The sequence below is a fragment of the Schistosoma mansoni genome (assembly GCF_000237925.1).
Source record: "Schistosoma mansoni, WGS project CABG00000000 data, supercontig 0062, strain Puerto Rico, whole genome shotgun sequence".
Taxonomy (NCBI): domain Eukaryota; kingdom Metazoa; phylum Platyhelminthes; class Trematoda; order Strigeidida; family Schistosomatidae; genus Schistosoma; species Schistosoma mansoni.
The window spans coordinates 934,421-954,846 of NW_017386029.1; the positions used below are offsets into that span (position 1 = coordinate 934,421).

The window sequence follows — 20,426 nt, forward strand, 5'->3', positions numbered from 1 at the left end:
TGTATTACTATTCAAAGTCAGATGAAGTAAATTATGAAAAAGAATTCTTTCTAGTTCTTCTTTCTTGCTTCCATCTCTCTCTTTCTCTTTGTTTTAATATGAAACATTGTACCAAAACACATAGATTCTTACGAATTCGTACGTACACCATTTAGTCACATATATATGTCACTACTCAAACCTCACCCATCTACGTACACTTAACGAAAATCATTTCAGCTATCATCAGTATTGAATCTAAAATGTATATAGATCATTGTGATTCACACATGGCAATAAGCAGACTTCATAAAGCAGAAAGAACGCAAATCTACAAAATCATTAACATAATTTATCAAATACAGATTAACAGTTTGTTTATAGTGTTTTTGTAAAATATGATATACTCAAAGATCATCATCAACGACGATGTTGTTGATGCTGAGGATGTTGATAACGTCGTTTCATGTGAGTAAAATAAGATTCAGATAAATATTGAGTGATTACATCATCCAGATAGATCATTCGTATTATTTCTACCATGGAAACAATTACAAAATATGAGGAATGCTTCTTGGTACAATTTGTTTAAAATTAAACAATCAATCACTATTTGATAAATTAAAAACTAAATATTCTTTTTGATGATGATGAAGTAAGAGATCATGCATAGTACATCAAAGTATATCGAAGATAGGAGAACAAGAAAGTTCAATATGATCTAACTCACTAAGTAATGATCTGTATACTCGCCTTTGAGCAGTGTTATTTATCTATGTAAAGGCTATTGTTGCTATCCCTCAGTTCAAACAGAAAAACAAGTAGGGAGGGACTTGAACCACAGAATTATTCATTGAAAATTTAACATCTTGATCACTAAAACCATCAATGTTCAACAGCTTATAACAAAAAAATCACATATATATTATACAACAGACATATATCTATATTTCTAAATGAATACTAAACCGACTGAATGTGACCAAGACAATGTAAAGATGAATAGAACTACAAAAACAAACTAATGACAAATTAAAAAAAGAGACATTGAGATAGCCAGTACAAATGAATGCAGAATAACGATGCATAAATATAGATAGATATACTGTAAGTAAATAAGAAGAAACATGTAATGTATACAATAGATAGACAAGCAGATAAACAATTAGAGATCATTAATAAATAATAAAAAACAACAACAATCTTATTCCATGTAAATCTTTATCTGATTGCTTTCATATTCTGAATAAGATTCAATAACTGAAACCTCCCTTCTTTCTCTTTTTCATTGGATCCTGTTTACGGGGCGTTTGTTTTAATTAGTATCACTTTTATTGTGTTGAATTTACAGATTGAATAGATAATGACTGTAAGGCACTAATATTATTATTATAAGTAGTTGTAGTATTAGTATTGTTATTAACATTATGTTGAGGATGATTCATTAGATCAGTTATAGGAGGATGATAATTCATCTTAGGTGTACTTGTTAAACATTGAACACCGGGTAAGGTAGATAATGCTGAAGGTACCCAAATCACTGGACCACTATGTAATTGAACATAATTTTTAACAGATAATAATACATTGTCAAAATTTTCATAGGTTATAATTGCTGAAACAAGAAAAATAGAACAATGAGGATGTGATAGAATTTAAAAAAAAACTATTCAATTGTATTTATCATAGAATAGGTAAAGTGTGGTTTAATAGTACAATCTAGAACTAATATTTCGCCCTATTTAGAATTCATTAGCTGTATGTAATAGCATTTCAATTTTGATTTTTACATTAAACCATGAATCTAATGCTTTTCGCTTCAAATATCAATGTATTATTCACTAGGATACAAAGACTAAATAGACACTAACTTACTCAATGGATAAAATTGATTATAGTTGAAAGCATGAGTCAATTGAAGCTAGACCACCAAAGAAAACTTGAAAGCACTGGACAGCCATTTCATCCTATTGTGAGACTTCTCTACAGTGCGCATCCACGATCTCGCCTCGCGAGATTCCAACCCAGGACCTACCAGTCTCGCGCCAGAGCACTTAACCGACAGACCACTGAGCCGGCATCCGAAGGTGTTAATATCTAACTTCAACCACTCTAGCTTCAATTGACTTATGCTCTCAACTATGAAAATACTGAAATCTTCACAAAACTCCTTCTGATAAAATTGATTATATCGCGTTGTTGTAATCCAGGATTGAATATTGACCAGTAAGTGATGAATTCATAATGATTATCATTACCTACGATAACTAATCACTAATATAGTATCATTCGAAACAAACTGTTGGCAAGACCAATACTATTCTAAAATACAAGTAGGAGTGATGATGAGAGTTTGAGTTTAGCACTAATAGCATTCTAACAATCACCCACCATCCAATATAGTCAAAAATCTAAGTGATTCAACATCACCTCTACTAAGCTTTGAAGTTAAATGGCTAGAAACAATCAGCAGCGTTGGTTTGTAGGTGAAAAAAAACTAGCACCTTCAAATTCAACAGTCAAAATAAAAACCTATGGAGTGAAAAATTCTATAAATAAAACTAAGTTGTTTAGTTATTCAATAAAAAGTGCCCCCAAATGCCCTGGTACGGCTGAGAGTGGGGAGAGTCCGCTCTCCCTCTCCAAATGCTCTCACATGACCACGCGTATATAGCCTCTGTCAGGGAAGTCCTACTCACTGCCTTCTCGTGCCACGGGTGTTGTTCACGAAAGGGAGAGGAAGAAAAGTGAATGTCCAACGCTTTAACCGGGTTGGTTGACACGGAAAGTCCATCTAGGAGAGTTGGAAAACCCTGATTCCAAACCAATGGTGTATATCGGCTCCAGTATCCTGAGGGAACAAATGGCATATGAATCAATTGTTAGTGACCGGCTACTATGGGACTGCATCTCCTCACGATGCTCCACTGCCTTGTGGGTTAGACCTTTAGATCAAAGGCTCCGGGTGTGGCTCCCTAAGAAAACCACCTGCTTCGGTTTGGGCAGTTGGGCAGTATCACAGTCCTCACACAAATCAAATGAGATTTGTGCGACGCATATATATTTGGTGCTTCCTTGTACCAATATTTATGTGTTTAAATAAAATAAAATACAATAAAAAGTAAAAAAGATGACAATCATTTGAATATAAATCCAACTGATTAACAAACACATACACAGAGCAAAACCTTGATCTAAAAAGACATTATCATTTTAAATTTTATGTAGTTTTCTTTGGTACAGATCAATTTTTAAATCAATGCAAACTAGCACATAAACGCAGAGAAATACAGATTATGCTAAACTGTGTAAAACACAAGCGTTTTTTGAAACCTTTTTTGCATATCACAGATTTACTGTTGATCAGATATATATATTACATAATCACTACCTATGGAGCAGTGGCTCAGTGGTCAAGCTTTCAACTTTTAATCAGTATGTCACAAGTCTGAATCCCAACTTCACATTACCTTAGTCAAGGTAACTAACTGAGTTGTATCACTGGCCTCCACATTTGAGGTTTGGCTCAAAGCCAAGTATGAAATCCTGTATCTGATCAATGAATTGATAATAATAAAACTCGTAGTAAAAGTAAAATACATTAAGAAACATGTGACTTCATCGATTTTAAACGTTACAAATAATAATCAATAAAAGTTTTTTTTTATAATTTCGATGTTCAATTAAGACCACACGTTAAATTCTATATTTTCCAAAAAAAGAAAATATTCTCTACATATGCATTAAACGTTCTACCCGACTGATTACTAATTGATTAATTAACAGAGTAGTTAAATGGTGCAAGATTGACCTCATTACACAAACACAAACATACACACACGCAGATAACTGTCACCAATTTCGACGCATTCAAAAACGTTATGCGTAGACGTAAACACATGAATAGAACAGTCACATAAATCTGATTACGTACATAGGTGTATGTGTGTACACTAGTACACAATAAAATAAACTCACTAAATTGGTAAACCTGAAAAGAAGTGTTGAATCAGGAATCAGATGATCTTAAGCAAGAAAATTAAACCTCATGAAGTTCGAATGGTTTGATATGATCCGAAATGAATGCGTTCAAATAGTATTATGCTACAGCTGACCATCAATATTATCTTAATCAATAATTTTCTTTATAGAGAACTCAAGTTGAGAGGATCCCTATTATCCTATTTATATTATTAATATAGAAGGAATTGTGGTCATAGTAGAATTTTAACAGTTGAAAAAATAAACTAATCATAGTTATACCAACATTAAAAACATGGAAGGACTGAACGACTGTTTAGTCCCACGATGAAACTTATCAGCGATAAGCCTTCACAGCCATGCAAGCTCGAATCGAACCCAGTACCCTAACCTCTAGATCACTGGGTTGGCATACAACAATGTTAATGTTTAACTTCAACCAATGCATGATATTGTGCAACCATCATCTAAAATCGGCGGTGGATAACTGTCTCATGCCTGACACGAATTAAATTCCACTGCTCATGGCCTCTCACTAGAACTCTACGAGTTAGATCTGGAAACCAGTCACTAGTGAGCACATCATTGTCATTAATATGAGGCATTCATAGAGATTGTAGAATTTTTAGTCTACATTAACAACAAGTATGAACTTTATTTAGTTTGTAATGGCTCTAAGAACTATGACAATATGGTTATATCGTAGCAATCCATACAGGATGTATGCAGATAAAAACTGATAAGAAGCCCAATCAAGAATATTAACAACGGAACAATTAGAAAACTATAACGAATCCAATTGCATTCATACTCATTACACAAGCTAGTGTCTAACTGAACTTAGCAGCTCAATGGATAATCCTTTGGTTGTTTGGAGTCAAAGATACTGAGCTCGAGTATTATTAAATGTGATCAACGTATATACATCGGATACGGCTTTTAAAACAGTTCAGTGAATTAAAGTAGACACTCTGTAAGTAGACCTCAAAATTTATCAAAGACAAAATCTTACACTCCTATTCATTAGTGATTGGTATTATTACCTTATTAACAGATATAGATTTATGTATTTGGTTTTGAGGTACACCTTATGTGTGAAGGCTGTTGATGATACTCGGTTGCATAAACCAAAGTAGGTGGAACGAGGTTCCAATTTGCGATTTTTTGTCTAAAACCTTTAACATTGAGTTGATGTTCCTACTCATCAGTAATTACAGTCCATTTTATAGGTGAAATTATTTAACTGAGTTTTATTTTCACTATTCAATAACGACGTGCAATCATAATATGACTAAAGAAAATCAGCCCAAATAATAAAACAGAAGTGATTTGAATAGCTGGAATCAGTAGCTAAGTAGATAAACCGGTAGTGTTCGAAGCAAACAGTATTGGTTTCTAGTCGCGTAGTGAACATCAACATTGGGATTCAAGGATATACAGCTGACAACTCGCAGATAGGACGAGAAGCACGTTCTGGATTTCACTACTAGCCACATTTCTATACTAACTGGTGTCATAATGGCTATATCGAGGCGATCTGCACAAAATGCTACATATGCCAACCAACATTGATCAAATTTCTTTTAAAACATCAACAATGAGATGATCTAAATCAATTTGAATAGAAACAAACACATTCAAGTTGAAACAACTACAATGTTCAACTTATATCCTGTAACATGACTAAATGCCGTAGATCTAGTATCCTACGAGATACTGAGGGAATCTCGTATTCAATACATTAAAAGCTAGTAATCTTTACGTTTTCAAGTAGCTAATTATATCATCCTATAGTGTAAACATATAATTAATCAGATATAAATGAAATAAAATTATCATTCGACAATGGTTTAACGAAAAATAATCATGTTTGCAATAATAACTACAATTTTACCTGAAAGAAAACGCCAATTCTCATCTTCAATATTCTGTATTTGTTCCATTGAACGTTTCGCTTGATCTTCAGTTAATCGACGTTGTAATGAACGTAAATGTATGACCGATTTCGGTTTCAATAGAATAGTTATAGGAAATAAACCGACCTCCTTGAAATATGAGAAAAAAAATAATTATTATTAAATAAAGATTTTATGCTAAACGATACATTACAATCGTTTTTAACTGAACATAAAAATATTAAGATAGCATTCACTTGCAAGAGCTTCTGAGTTATCCCGTTATCATTATTCCAGATTGAATTCTGATCAGTCTCAGCTGATATATACGCATCGTTGATCTCACTGTTAACCACAATCTATCTCCTCAATTAAAATAAAGTGTTCATCCAAGAAACTGAACACGAATCCTTGACTTCTAGACCACTCAGATGGTATTAAATACTACACAAGTCTAACTTAAATCACTCTAAGACAATTATCTTCTACTGTCTTCGGTGACTAATTCCCTCACTTACAACACGGTCCAGCACTAATGGTCACGGTTTCTCACTAAAACAATGTTGCATGCCAACTTAGTGGTCTGAAGGTTAAGCGCCTGAAAGCAAAAATGAAGGTATTAGGTTACATTCTCGCTGGTGTGTCTGTAAATGCTCACTACTGAGAAGTGTCGTACTACGATGAAATAGTAGTTCAGTGCTTCTAGGTTTTCAGTGGTCGTCGGTTCATGATTTAAAGGAATTCAACAATCGCCACGAACCTATATTATGTTCTATATATAGACAAGCCTACAAACAATTAATAAATCTATAGTATAACTTCTGTGTACTGCTTCTGATCGGGTGAAGTTTATAAACAAATTGTAGTCACATACTTCGTTAATCGTTAATCGTAGCATCTATTACCTCCATAGAAACAACATGGAACTACAAAATTGACAGAAATTCAGTCGCTATTTTAGATAATTCATACAAAATAAAATATACTAACCAAAAGCGGAGACAAAAACTCATACAAATATACATACAGCAGAAGAACAAGACCTACTTCTAAATATTTAGCAGCATCTAAGCCAACATCTAAAATGCATATTCGCCCTGACTGAAGAATCGATCGAACCGATTCTAAACTTGTACCATAGTAATGATCTTGAAAACGATTAACTTCAATATATTTGCCTTGTTTAATATCTTCTTCCATAATTGATTTCGATGGTATAAAATAATAATCAACACCATTACGTTCATTTGACCGTTGTGGTCTAGTCGTGTCTGTAATAATATCAAAACAAAATAAAAAGAGGGAAATTATTATTACTATTATTACTCACGTACATGAAAGAGAAATATTGCAAATTGTCCTAGGTATTGCATATTAGCTGAAATAACATACTGAGTTGACAAACAGTAGTCACTACAAACAAACTATAGTAATTATAATTACGTCCTCTCACTGTTGACTAAGTTTAAGGAGTAATTTTTTGAATCCTAATGAAAAGCAATAACCAGTAACAGCTCAACTATTTCAAGTATGAGGCAGTTACCACATCAATGGAATTGGATTGTGGTTGCAAAATATCATGAACTGATTAAAGTTATAAATCATCCAATTTTACGTTTAAAGTCAAAAGATAATTCAAACACCAACCCAAATAGTTCACTCTCTCTTTGTTTCCGAAGCGAAGTAAGATCTTCAACATCTGAATAATAAGAAAGTGATTTAAAGCCTAAGGAAGCAAACAGTATTCAGGACATACTCATACTTTATAATTGAAATGTATTATCCTTTTGCTAAACAGCACTTAAATAAAAAATTATTACTAAGAATAAAATCTCTACAAAAGGTTAGCTTTGCTTTGAAAATACTGGTAACGCAGAGTACAAACATATTATACAACCATATTTTCTATACAACCAATCGACTGAGAGTAAAGAAAAAGAACTGATTTAGATTGAACAGCATAATTTTTCAACGACGGAAGAGTGTGATAGAGAGAGATGTGAGAATAATGTAAGGTTTATGGTAGGAGAGGAAAGGAAGTTGGTACTTTATTGTGGATATCCAACTATTAAGGTTTGCCAAATTAGGCACCAACTGTTTCAGAAAATTGTATGCCAACAATCCCTTACATCTATGAGCGGTGTTTACTGAAACAGAAGCAAATTCGAAAAGGTCTAGGGATAGTTAAAACAACAGATGGCATCGTCCCATGAGGTCACTGATTGATGATCTGAGCCTTCCTAGTAGGTGCAAGCTACATAGTTTGAGTCATTGTGCTAACCACGACCAGTGTCTGGAGACGTTGAGGAATATGACACACATCAGTCACAATATCTCTAGAACTTAATTTCCAGTATTCCTTCATACACAGCTATTGTTTGTCTTTTCTAACCATATTCTCAACCTTAACTCTTTCTCATTATCATGGTTACTGCTTTATTTAGACTCGTTTATTGTCCATTGTGTTAACTCCAATTCATCTTGCTAATGCAAGCTAATGGATAGTTACACAGCCTTTATGTCAATCATGACTTATGACATTTCACAAAATTACTCCATGAGCAGTAGAGCTTGAAGTGTAACATTCAATCATTTACAAATGCATATCCTAACCTAATTATAATAAAATTCAAGTAATTACAAAACCAATGATTAAAATAAAAACTGACAAATACATATTCGAACAACATACAAATACTTACGTAGTATACATGTTGTAAACTGTGAATCATGCAATAATAATTCATCAATAATGCGATCCTTCAATGGTCCAAAAAATATTAAAGGACGTGCCATAGAAATTGTGACTGGAACTACAAGATCATAGCTTCGGATAACAGGGTGTCTATCTGTTTTGTAGAAATAAAAAAACGGGTAAGTATGAGTAAACAGAATATCTTCAAACTACGATGAATAGTTAAGTCAGTATTAATGATAAATGGTCAGTAGTAGGACGAATATCGTAGTGGTAATGTCTTAAACTGTAAAAGTAGGTGACATAACCATGGTTGGACATAGGTAAACATATTGCAACCCTCACTTCATTCAGTCGATGAACATTCATAACCTCACCAACCTATTTTTCACTTTTCTTTGGTACTCTTTATGCTTAACCTCAATATGGCTTACTCGGTTGTTCCACGAAACGCAAGCAATGCTCCGAAGATAAGAATGATCAAAAACCTACAGCTGACATATGTCATCTACTTATAAAGACCGTTTTTACAGCCAAATAGTAAAACAGAGCAGACTTCTGTGCAGTATACACGACCTATGGTTGGCAGACAGACAACTCCCCTATTCTACAAGTGACCATTCTAGATGATCAGTTATTAACAAATTGCTTATATATATATATATATATATGGGATAATGCGCAGACTTTCCCGTTTCAATTTCACATTAACTATCTTCGTGACATAAAATGGAAAACCATCAAACTTATAAAAACAAGAGCATCCTACCTTCAAACAACTAAGTGAGTACTTAGTTCCTATACAATTGGTTGTAAAATTGCCCCCAAATGCCCTGGTACGGCCGAGAGTGGGGAGAGTACGCTCTCCCTCTCGAAATACTCTCACATGGCCACGCGTAATATAGCCTCTGTCAGGGAAGTCCTACTCACTGCCTTCTCGTGGCATTACTTTTGTTCACGAAATTGAGAGGACGAAAAGTGAATGTCCGGCGCTTTAACCGGGTTGGTTGACACGAAATGTTCACCTAGGGGAGTTGGAAAACCCTGATTCCAAACCAATGGTGCACATGGGCTCCCGTATCCTGGGGGAACAAATGGCGTATGAATCAATCGTTGGTCACCGACTACCATGGGACTGTATCTCCTCACGATGCTCCACTGCCTAGTGGATCATATCTTTCGGTCAAATTATACCTAAGCTGTATTTTATGCTAACTCCGCCTGTAGCTCCTCCAGGGGCTACTGCCGGTCCCAAGCCCGGGTAAAGGAGGAGGGTTGGGCATGGGGTTAGCGACCCCATCCCGTAGAAAATCAACTCGCTAAAAAAACGCTAACCAGAAAAAATCATTCAAACCATTCAAACTCTGCCCTGGGAGTAGAAGGAAAAATGACGTCTCATGATGAAAGCCGAGTTCCTTCGGAAGTCATGAGGCCGATGCACCTTCTTACAACCAGAGCGACAATTTTTATAGGTACATGGAATGTCCGGACAATGTGGGAGACCGGCAGAGTCTTCCAAATTTCTGCGGAAATGAGGAAATACAACCTGGAAGTGCTTGGAATCAGTGAATCACATTCGACGCAGGTTGGACAACAACGACTGTCTTCAGGGGAACTTCTGTTATACTCCGGTCATGAAGAAGAAAATGCCCCACATACACAAGGAGTGGCACTGATGCTGTCTAGAAAAGCACAAAATGCACTTATAGGATGGGAATCTCATGGACCGAGGATCATCAAAGCCTCCTTCAAAACAAAGAGAGAGGGCATTACAATGAACATCGTCCAATGCTATGCGCCGACCAACGACTACGATGAAGACGCTAAAAACCAATTCTACGATAGGCTGCAGTCAATCTTCGAGAAGTGCCCAACCAAGGACCTGACCATTCTAATGGGAGATTTCAATGCCAAGGTTGGAAAGGACAACACTGGATACGAAGACGTCATGGGACAACATGGACTGGGAGGAAGGAACGAAAACGGTGAGAGATTTGCAAACCTATGTGCCTTCAATAAACTGGTCATAGGTGGCACCATATTCCCACACAAAAACATACACAAAGCCACTTGGATTTCACCGGATCACACTACACAAAATCAAATCGACCATGTCTGCATCAACAAAAAGTTCAGGAGGACGGTGGAGGATGTGAGAACCAGAAGAGGAGCTGATATAGCATCCGATCACCATTTGCTGGTCGCCAAGATGAAACTAAAACTCAAGAAGCACTGGACAATGGCGCGGACAACATCACAAAAGTTTAACACGGCCTTTCTTCGAGATGCTGACAAACTCAACAAATTCAACATAGTACTCAGAAACAGGTTCGAGGCCTTTCATGATCTACTCAATGGAGAGGGAACCACCATAGAGAGCAGCTGGAAAGGTATCAAGGAGGCAATCGTTTCAACATGTCAGGAGGTTCTGGGCCAAAAGAAGCACCATCACAAGGAATGGATCACTGTTGGTACACTGGATAAAATTGAAGAAAGGAGGAACAAGAAGGCAGCAATCAATATTAGCCGAACCAGAGCGGAAAAAGCCAAGGCACAAGCCGAATACACAGAAGCAAACAAGCAAGTGAAGAGGAGCATCAGAACCGACAAACTTAAATATGTGGAAGATTTAGCGATGACAGCGGAAAAGGCTGCAAGAGAGGGAAACATGAGACAACTGTATGATACAACAAAGAAACTTGCTGGAAATTACCGTCAACCAGAAAGACCAGTGAAAAACAAGGAAGGCAAAGTAATCAACGATATTGAAGAACAACGAAACAGGTGGGTAGAACACTTCAAGGAACTCTTGAATCGAACAGCTCCACTGAACCCACCCAACATCGAAGCAGCACCCACAGACCTCCCAATCGATATTGGCCCACCAACAATTGAAGAGATCAGCATGGCCATTAGACAAATCAAGAGTGGCAAAGCAGCGGGACCAGACAACATTCTCGCAGAGGCACTGAAAGCAAATGTAACAGCAACTGCCAAGATACTCCACATCCTCTTCAGTAAGATTTGGGACGAAGAACATGTACCAACAGACTGGAAAGAAGGACTTCTCATCAAGATACCAAAGAAAGGCGATCTGAGCAAGTGCGACAACTACAGGGGCATCACTCTCCTCTCAATACCAGGAAAAGTCTTCAACAGAGTATTGTTAAACAGGATGAAGGATTCCGTGGACGCTCAACTTCGAGATCAACAAGCTGGATTTCGTAAGGATAGATCGTGCACAGATCAAATCGCAACTCTACGTATCATTGTGGAACAATCAATCGAATGGAATTCATCACTCTACATCAACTTCATCGACTACGAGAAGGCATTTGATAGCGTGGACAGGACGACACTATGGAAGCTTCTTCGACACTACGGCGTGCCTGAGAAGATAGTCAACATCATACGGAACTCCTATGATGGACTAAACTGCCAAATCATCCACGGAGGACAACTCACCGACTCGTTCGAGGTAAAGACCGGTGTTAGGCAAGGTTGCCTACTCTCACCCTTTCTCTTTCTCCTGGTGATCGACTGGATTATGAAGACGTCAACATCTGGAGGAATGCACGGGATACAGTGGACAGGCAGGATGCAGCTTGACGATTTAGACTTCGCTGATGATCTGGCTCTTCTATCACAAACGCAACAACAAATGCAGGAGAAAACGACCAGTGTAGCAGCAGCCTCAGCAGCAGTAGGTCTCAATATAAACAAAGGGAAAAGCAAGACTCTCCGATACAATACAATATGCACCAATCCAATTACACTTGACGGAGAAGCTTTGGAGGATGTGGAAATCTTTACATATCTGGGCAGCATCATTGATGAACACGGTGGATCAGATGCAGATGTGAGGGCGCGGATCGGCAAAGCAAGAGCAGCATACCTACAGCTGAAAAACATCTGGAGCTCAAAACAATTGTCAACCAACACCAAGGTTAGAATTTTCAATACAAATGTCAAGACAGTTCTTCTGTATGGGGCAGAGACGTGGAGAACTACGAAAGCCATTATCCAGAAGATACAAGTGTTTATTAACAGCTGTCTACGCAAGATACTTCGGATCCGATGGCCAGACACTATCAGCAACAAGTTACTGTGGGAGACAACAAATCAGATTCCAGCGGAGGAAGAAATCAGGAAGAAGCGCTGGAAGTGGATAGGACACACTTTGAGGAAATCACCCAATTGTGTCACAAGACAAGCCCTCACATGGAATCCTGAAGGTCAAAGGAGAAGAGGAAGACCAAAGAACACATTACGCCGAGAAATAGAGACAGACATGAGAAGAATGAACAAGAACTGGAAAGAACTAGAAAAGAAGGCCCAGGACAGAGTGGGTTGGAGAAAGCTGGTCGGCGGCCTATGCTCCATTGGGAGTAACAGGCGTAAGTAAGTAAGTATTTTATGCTCGTTCAAATAGTCTTCAGTTCTACGTTGTTTGCAAGTCATACATGTTTACCGGTTGATCTTGAAGTAAATTTTTCAACTTGGAAGATTATCCGTCTCAAATATCAGTCTTGGTTTAGTTATATAAGAAAAAGCAGACTCTTGTAATGCATAAAAACAAACTGCTCATTGTTATTTATAATCTACAAAATAATATATGTACGTTTGTTTGTTTCTTTAAATGCTGTTTTTATTTATTTATTATTTTATTTATACACATAAATATTGGTACAAGGAAGCACCAGATACATATGCGCCACACAAATCAAATAAGATTTGTGTGAGGGCTGTGATACTGCCCAGGTGCCCAAACTGAAGCAGGTAGTTTTCTTAGGGGGCCACACCCGGAGCCTTCGACCTAAAGGTCTGATCCACTAGGCAGTGGAGCATCGTGAGGCGATGCATTCCCATGGTTAGCCGGTGACCAACAATTGGTTCATACGCCATTTGTTCCCCCAGGATACGGGAGCCCATGTGCACCATTGGTTTGGAATCAGGGTTTTCCAACTCCCCTAGGTGAACATTTCGTGTCAACCAACCCGGTTAAAGCGCCGGACATTCACTTTTCGTCCTCTCAATTTCGCGAACAAAAGTAATGCCACGAGAAGGCAGTGAGTAGGACTTCCCTGGCAGAGGCTATATACGCGTGGCCATGTGAGAGCATTTCGAATGGGAGAGCGTACTCACCCCACTCTCGGCCGTACCAGGGCATTTGGGGGCAGTAATTTCAATAATTTCTAATGAATGTTATTTCAATGTATATATTTTCCAACTCTTTGATCTACTTCCTACTATAAAATACTGATCCAAGCTTTTAATACTCGTATTAAAATTAGTACACCTTTCATCACACTATCTTTTTGTACATTTTAATTATTGTGTTTAGTTATGTAATCTACTCTGTTTTCATTATTATCTCATAAACTACTTTGAGTGGCTAAATATCTCCATATATATTCTCATAAATATTACCGTATATAAGAACAAAGCCTGATAAGAATCGGACTAAAAATAACGTTGATCGCATACACATGTTGTCTAAATACTCTACCATACAACATTTTAATTCACTCCTTTAAATAATTGGCTGAAGTTCGGCATACACACCATTGGATCTTGGGTTAATGCTTCGAAAATCAAGCACTCACCATAAGACCTGAAGTTCCAGATTCCTATTTCCAGTAGGGTTCTGGATGCCCATTGATAAGGGGTGCAATATTAAGGCGAAACAGGTCCTGTATGCATACTCCTGCTTAATAGTCAAATAAGATCAGTTCATAATGTAAAATATGGGAGTAGTTAGCTACATTTTAATCTGTTTGAATATTATGTCTGAGAAACAAACAATCCGGTGTCTTTAATTGGTCAATCAATATACATATGAATGAAACAACTTAAAAGGATAAATGGAAAAACATGCAAACTTATTAAGAGCAACAGAAAACTGTTAAAAATCACGTATTACATAATCTAAGTACTGAATATGGTCTGTTATATACGCTAAAGAATAACCATTTAACCGATCAATAATCTAGCGACTAAAGAAAAAAAGGAAAGATAAATAGCCAAATAGGCAAATTCAGGGATAAAATGGATCTTTTTATTGATGATGATGGCGATAGCTGAATGAAACAATCCAACTAATAGGGACGAATGAATTGATTAATTTCAAATAGTGAAATGAATCGAATCAACCAATTAATCACAGACAACGTAAAACGTTGCACTGGCAGCTTAAGTTGGTAAAGTTATGTCAACAAAGAAAGACAAACTTATCAAGATAAATGCTAAAATAATAAATACGAGTAACAGTTTCAATGGTAGTAGAAAAGATTAGACATAGAATATACGACCAGAGAAGAAGGAATAAAATAGTGGAATAAAAAAGGATTAGGTGATTTCGAAACTCAGGATCTAAGAGGAGGCAAAGATTGGATATATTCACGTTATTGTGACTGATTCTGAGCCATATTACCCAGTATCTTCAAGCATTAGCTACGATAACCGTAAGCGCCTATAAACGTGGTTTAATACAACATTTAACTACTTCATGGAATAATATCACTTCTTGATTTGGCTGCTCCAAACTTTCTTTTAACCGATTCTTGAACCAGTTGATAACGCACGTTGAGGTAGATGGTAAATGGGCATACGTAATACATGTATCAACCATATCAGTCAATAAATATTCACTGCTTGATAGTCTATCATACATGATACTTCTATTCTAGTCAACACGATAATACAAACCTTAAAAAATACGAGTTCGGACTATCTCATTCGATTATCTACAACGGGGAACGATTCAGAAAACGATTTAAAAATATGGAAGTTTTGATTGTGAATCTGAGTGATAATTACATAGTGAGTGAAAAGTGGGTATTTTTCTAGACGGATTTGATATTTTCTTTGGAATTAGCCACTGATCAAACAACTTGTGAGGTGAGAAACCAAGATTAACGCGCATGTTATAGAAACTATAGGATCAAGGTTTCAAACTATATACTGCTATCTGATTTAAGTTTATTTTTTTGGAAAACACAACATTTTCTTACATGATAAACATCAATTTGTAAAGAGTGCAATAAGTGGACGGCAATAACTTGTATTCTGTTCTTATTCGTACCATGTTACGAGCAGCTAATAATACTAAGCGCCGGATTCAACCTCTTTAGTTGCAGTAGAGTACCAACCAGTAATTTGGCGACTGGAATTCCAGTACCGAAATCAGTGAAATACAGTTTAAGAGAAATCTCAAGTTAGGCAGAAGTGATGAAAACGAATTCAAGGACTGCTCTGAACCAACACTTAGTTTTAAAAAAAGTACAACGAAGTAGTTAAACCCACAAATCACTCAAACTATTCAAGAAGTTGAGTTAACTTTGATAGCCACGTCACTGAAACGATCCCAACATACATACAGAAGATTGGCTTTTGTTTGTCAATCTACATCATTAAACTATCCATAAATCCAATTTGATGGGAAATTCTACACTTTCGATGGCTATATATTCCTACCAACTTCCAAGAAAATGGCAGAGAAATAAGAAGGTTGAAATCAACTACAACACATTAGTTCAAATTTTCCTGTGCAGAATGAATCACAAAATATGTAGTTCTCCATGTACGAAGCTCCTCCTTATCAGAGTATACCACAATCTCACAAGTCGGACCCAGGACCATCAGGTCCCACGACAAGCCCTTAACCTTCAGATCCCCGAGTCATAACCAAATGGTTTACACTCATAACCTTATTCAATTCGTGATATTATGAATCAAAAGCCACATGGTGGGTTACCATCTCACTACCTAAATGATTGAACTCATTTGCTCATCGCTTTTCACTAGAACTCTGGAAATTGGCTCTAGAAATCAGTCACTAGCAAGCACAGTTATTACCAGTATATATATATGATTTAAACCAAAATTGTTCTCAATAACCTCTGCTAAATCTAACAACTTGTTTACTAAAAGATCTGAACATATACAGTTTGAATCAATGATAGAAAGAACAGTTTTGATAGAATTTATTTCTCCGAGTTGAGTAGTTTATTTGTGAAGCTTTCATTGTCCTTCTCCACAACATCCCCAGCGCAAACCTCAGGTAGAAGGTGATTATTTATCCATATTTTCCCACATATAACTCAAAGTTTCTACTTTTGATCAGTCAAGATTAGGATTGACAAATACAGGTTGTCAGTTATATGAAAGGAAATGCGAATAGCTTACTTCTATCTGAGGTCTGTGCTAATTTTGTCCAGGAGGACGATAAAAGCCTTACAATTATACTACCCAGCTCAGATAACGAAACTCTACACTAAAACCATCAATCGGAGCCACAAATGCTCTCTACCATCTTTAGCAGAAAGGTAATAAGAACTATGAAGTAGTAGTTAGGGGCGGCCAAACCAAAAGGTGGCATCAGTGCTTGAAGTCACTAACTTCTAGTCTGAACCATGTCGGTAGATGCAGACTACTTGATTGGGGTCCACGTGACTATCGTAACCAATGGTTGGAGACTCAAGGTGACATGGCTCAGAATCGATCACAATGGCGTAGGTTTATGCACTCTTTATCTTCCCTTAAACATTGAGATTAAAATTGCTTCATAACTTTCTTCCTTCCTATACTATATCCTTATATACAACCTATCTTTTACATATTACCACCACTAAATTAACTACTATGAATCCGGTGTTCATCTTGTTGTGCTAACGAGGTATGGCAACTTGGACCGATGCATATATGTGCCTGGTCCTACGTTGTGACTGACTGACTGAATTGAAAGTTTAAACAAAAAAAACATCGTACCCCTAACGAACGATTCACAAGGATTCAAAAAGTAGCCAATGAATTTTAATTTGTCATGAGACCTATTTCGCACGATTACAACACATTGTCATTTGTTAATAGAGAATTAACTATCCTTAATCATTTGTATAATCCACTTGCTATTCAATGAATTCTAATGAATCACATAGAAAAATGTAGCATTTTTCACACATGTGATAGCTATAGAGATTTGGTTTTTTCACTGACACTCAAACAAATCATACCTAGATACGTGATTAATTCGAAATTTATACCACTTTTAATTGGTTTTTTCTTAAACATAAAAACGGATTAACATATATATATGGTGAATTAAGTTTCAATTACATGATTACAGTAGCCTTATCAACTGTATTACAGATATATATATCTATCATATATTAAATATTAAGTATCTTAGATACCACAATGTATGAGTTTATCATTTGTAAATTCAACAGGTATACAAGAAAACTAATAAAAGTATTAGTTTCTTAAAGAGTTAATCATGTGAGTTATTGTAGAGCATTTGAGACCATTTATCTTAAATAGAGTAGATTTACTAATTTGTGATTATGTTTGAAAAGTATTGATCGTATATAACTGGATAAAGAAGTGAATGGTGTGAACATGGTGTAAACAGATTGAATAGGTTATGAATAACCATCAATTTAAATGGTTAGGATATATGCTAAATACATTTATCTGCCATGTATCCCGATATATGATCCTGTTTGACATAGAAGAGTGAATTGTAATAAAAATAAAAGCGACTAAACTAAGATAAACAATCAACCTGTGAGGTTATTGACAGATTGACCAGATCTATGTTGATAGCTGTAGATCTACTGGCTAAAGTCCCGACCATTGCTGCTACTTTGACATAGTGGTCGGGCTTGCCTATTGTGATGAACCAATCGAGCTATGCTGGCTGGAACAATCGTTCCTCAAGGTCCTACCATGCCAGACAGGTCGGTTGAAGAGCAGTGAGACTAAAAGCAGCAATCTCAAGGTCCGAAGGCGAAGTCGTACTGATGACTGTACAGAGGTGTGACGGCAGTAAGGTGTTTCCTTCATACAACCAGCATAGCAGCGATGCTGCCTTCCCACAATGAGGGGTGGGGTTAGAAAAGGTCGACCCTACAAATGCACACCTCGTCTTATCCCACGGATTTCCGTCTCCGGCGGTAAGGTCCTTTGAAGAACGGAGCTAACACATCAAAAATCCCCCACAAAAAGACCGTGCGTGACCGGCCTCAAGTAGTTGTCCTTTGGGCACTGCGGTCACGCTCCCAGGTCGTTAAGACCAACACTAATCCAACTTTTTTTCAGGTACCTCTAGAAGAACCTTTTCACGGTGTGGGCAGCCGGGAAGTGATATTAGCCCTCATACCCGTAACTGCACACGAGACCAAGTTGGTCACTTTCAAATCCTTCACTGGCTAATGTTAGAGTGATAATCCTGATTAACGGTTGGAAAGATAAGGGACTCAAAATTAATTCTAGTTGCTCAGATACATTTTTATGCTTTATCTAATTTTGAATCTTTAACCTTGATATTACATCATACTAACTATTCTCTAGTTTTATTCATTCTCTTGGAATAACATCTTTTTGTATTAAGTTACTTTTATCATGGTGAATATTACAATTTCTATTTGCCTTGGTGAGATGATGTGACAACTTTACTCAATGTCAACTCAACGACGCGTTGATCTTCAGTGATTCCTAGGATACATCAAAGAAGTATTTTACAAAACATTATAGGACGGAATTTTTTGTGTATGATAACCTTTGTAAGCGCCTAGCACAATATTTACCAAAACAATACCACGAATATAATTTCTTTTACAAAAACATGGTCATATGTCGATCGCAAAGGTTGATAAACATTCAGCTTTAACAGAGATTCAACAACGAACGATTAAAAGTACTGATGACTCATTCATTTGATCACTTCCTAAATACTGAATAATGTACTACGCTTTGGGGCATACTTCTATATGTGTGTATATGATAGCTAATGATACTATCAGGCTTACCGTACCGCAGTAGCTGTAAAGTTGTCTTAGTGGTTAGGACGTCCAAGTTTTAGTCATTGTGTTCCAGGTTCAAAACCTTCCCCACAAATACTAGTTTGAGCAAACGAGTAGTATCATTACACTCTGAGTGTGACTCATAACCAAGTACTTGTAATTATAATAGCTGAAATGGGGTTCAAATTTATGACATACAGATTAAAAACCTTCCCTTAGATCTTGAGTCTTAAAACTATCTTATGCTTGTTATTTCACGAACCTAATCATTTTTACCAGCACTGATACTGTAATTGTTACAATTATTCTGGCATTTTCTCTTGTTTTGCTGATATGATGTAGCTTCCATGAACCGATTCATGTATAAGATACGTTAGGCTTTACGCCACTTATGTCAAGCTAATTAAAACCACTACTTTCCAGAACTACTAAGAAGTAATACAGATTTGAATAGACATAGATTACCATAACTAGGTAACCTAATCATTCATAATTTAACGATCCAAGTGAAATGTGTTGAAGTTGAGATAAAGTATTCCAGGCAGAATACTCATACTACTAATAAATTAGTTAGTCAACAAACAGAACTATACGTGTCAATTGAATTAACCCACGAAACACAATTCTTCCCGCTAGGGGAAAAATACGGAAACGTAGAGGAAATAATCGAGATATTCTTCGCCACCCCTCTAAATATATGAAAAAAAAGAACTAACTCTGGTTAACTCCATCCAAAGATCCGGTTCGTGTAACAGTCATTGTGCCAATTGAATCGTTTTTAATGGGTCGATGAGAGAAACACTTCAGTAGATTTCTTGTCAAACTACCAGATCTCTTCTTCTTATTGACATCTAATTAAACCAATCAAAACAAACATAATCAACCTGAGATTAATTAAAATTTTGACAAATAACAGGTGATTTTTAGTAACCAAACCGAACTAAATGTATAGATATAAATATGACCAAATATATCTCCAAGAAGAGCTCATATTATTTAGCTTTTAGTTGAACAAAAGGGTAGAATCTAGCTGATAAGAGTGACCACAATAACATTTTCTGAACTTATATT

At 36.5% G+C, this 20,426-nt stretch overlaps 1 protein-coding gene across 1 annotated transcript in view; it reads right to left on the reverse strand.

Annotated features, from left to right (window-relative positions):
• Window positions 1-1,310: 1,310 nt before the first annotated feature.
• Smp_146240 (cell polarity protein) overlaps window positions 1,311-20,426 on the reverse strand; it is a gene marked incomplete at its 3' end in the record, with an annotated part of 30,899 nt that continues 11,783 nt past the window's right edge. Inside the window, exons 3-6 of the mRNA XM_018790556.1 lie at window positions 8,558-8,704; window positions 6,903-7,126; window positions 5,855-6,005; window positions 1,311-1,594 (exon numbers count right to left, since the gene is read on the reverse strand). Coding sequence (XP_018646186.1) covers window positions 1,311-1,594; window positions 5,855-6,005; window positions 6,903-7,126; window positions 8,558-8,704 — 806 coding nt within the window. The remainder of the gene's footprint in view (window positions 1,595-5,854; window positions 6,006-6,902; window positions 7,127-8,557; window positions 8,705-20,426) is intronic.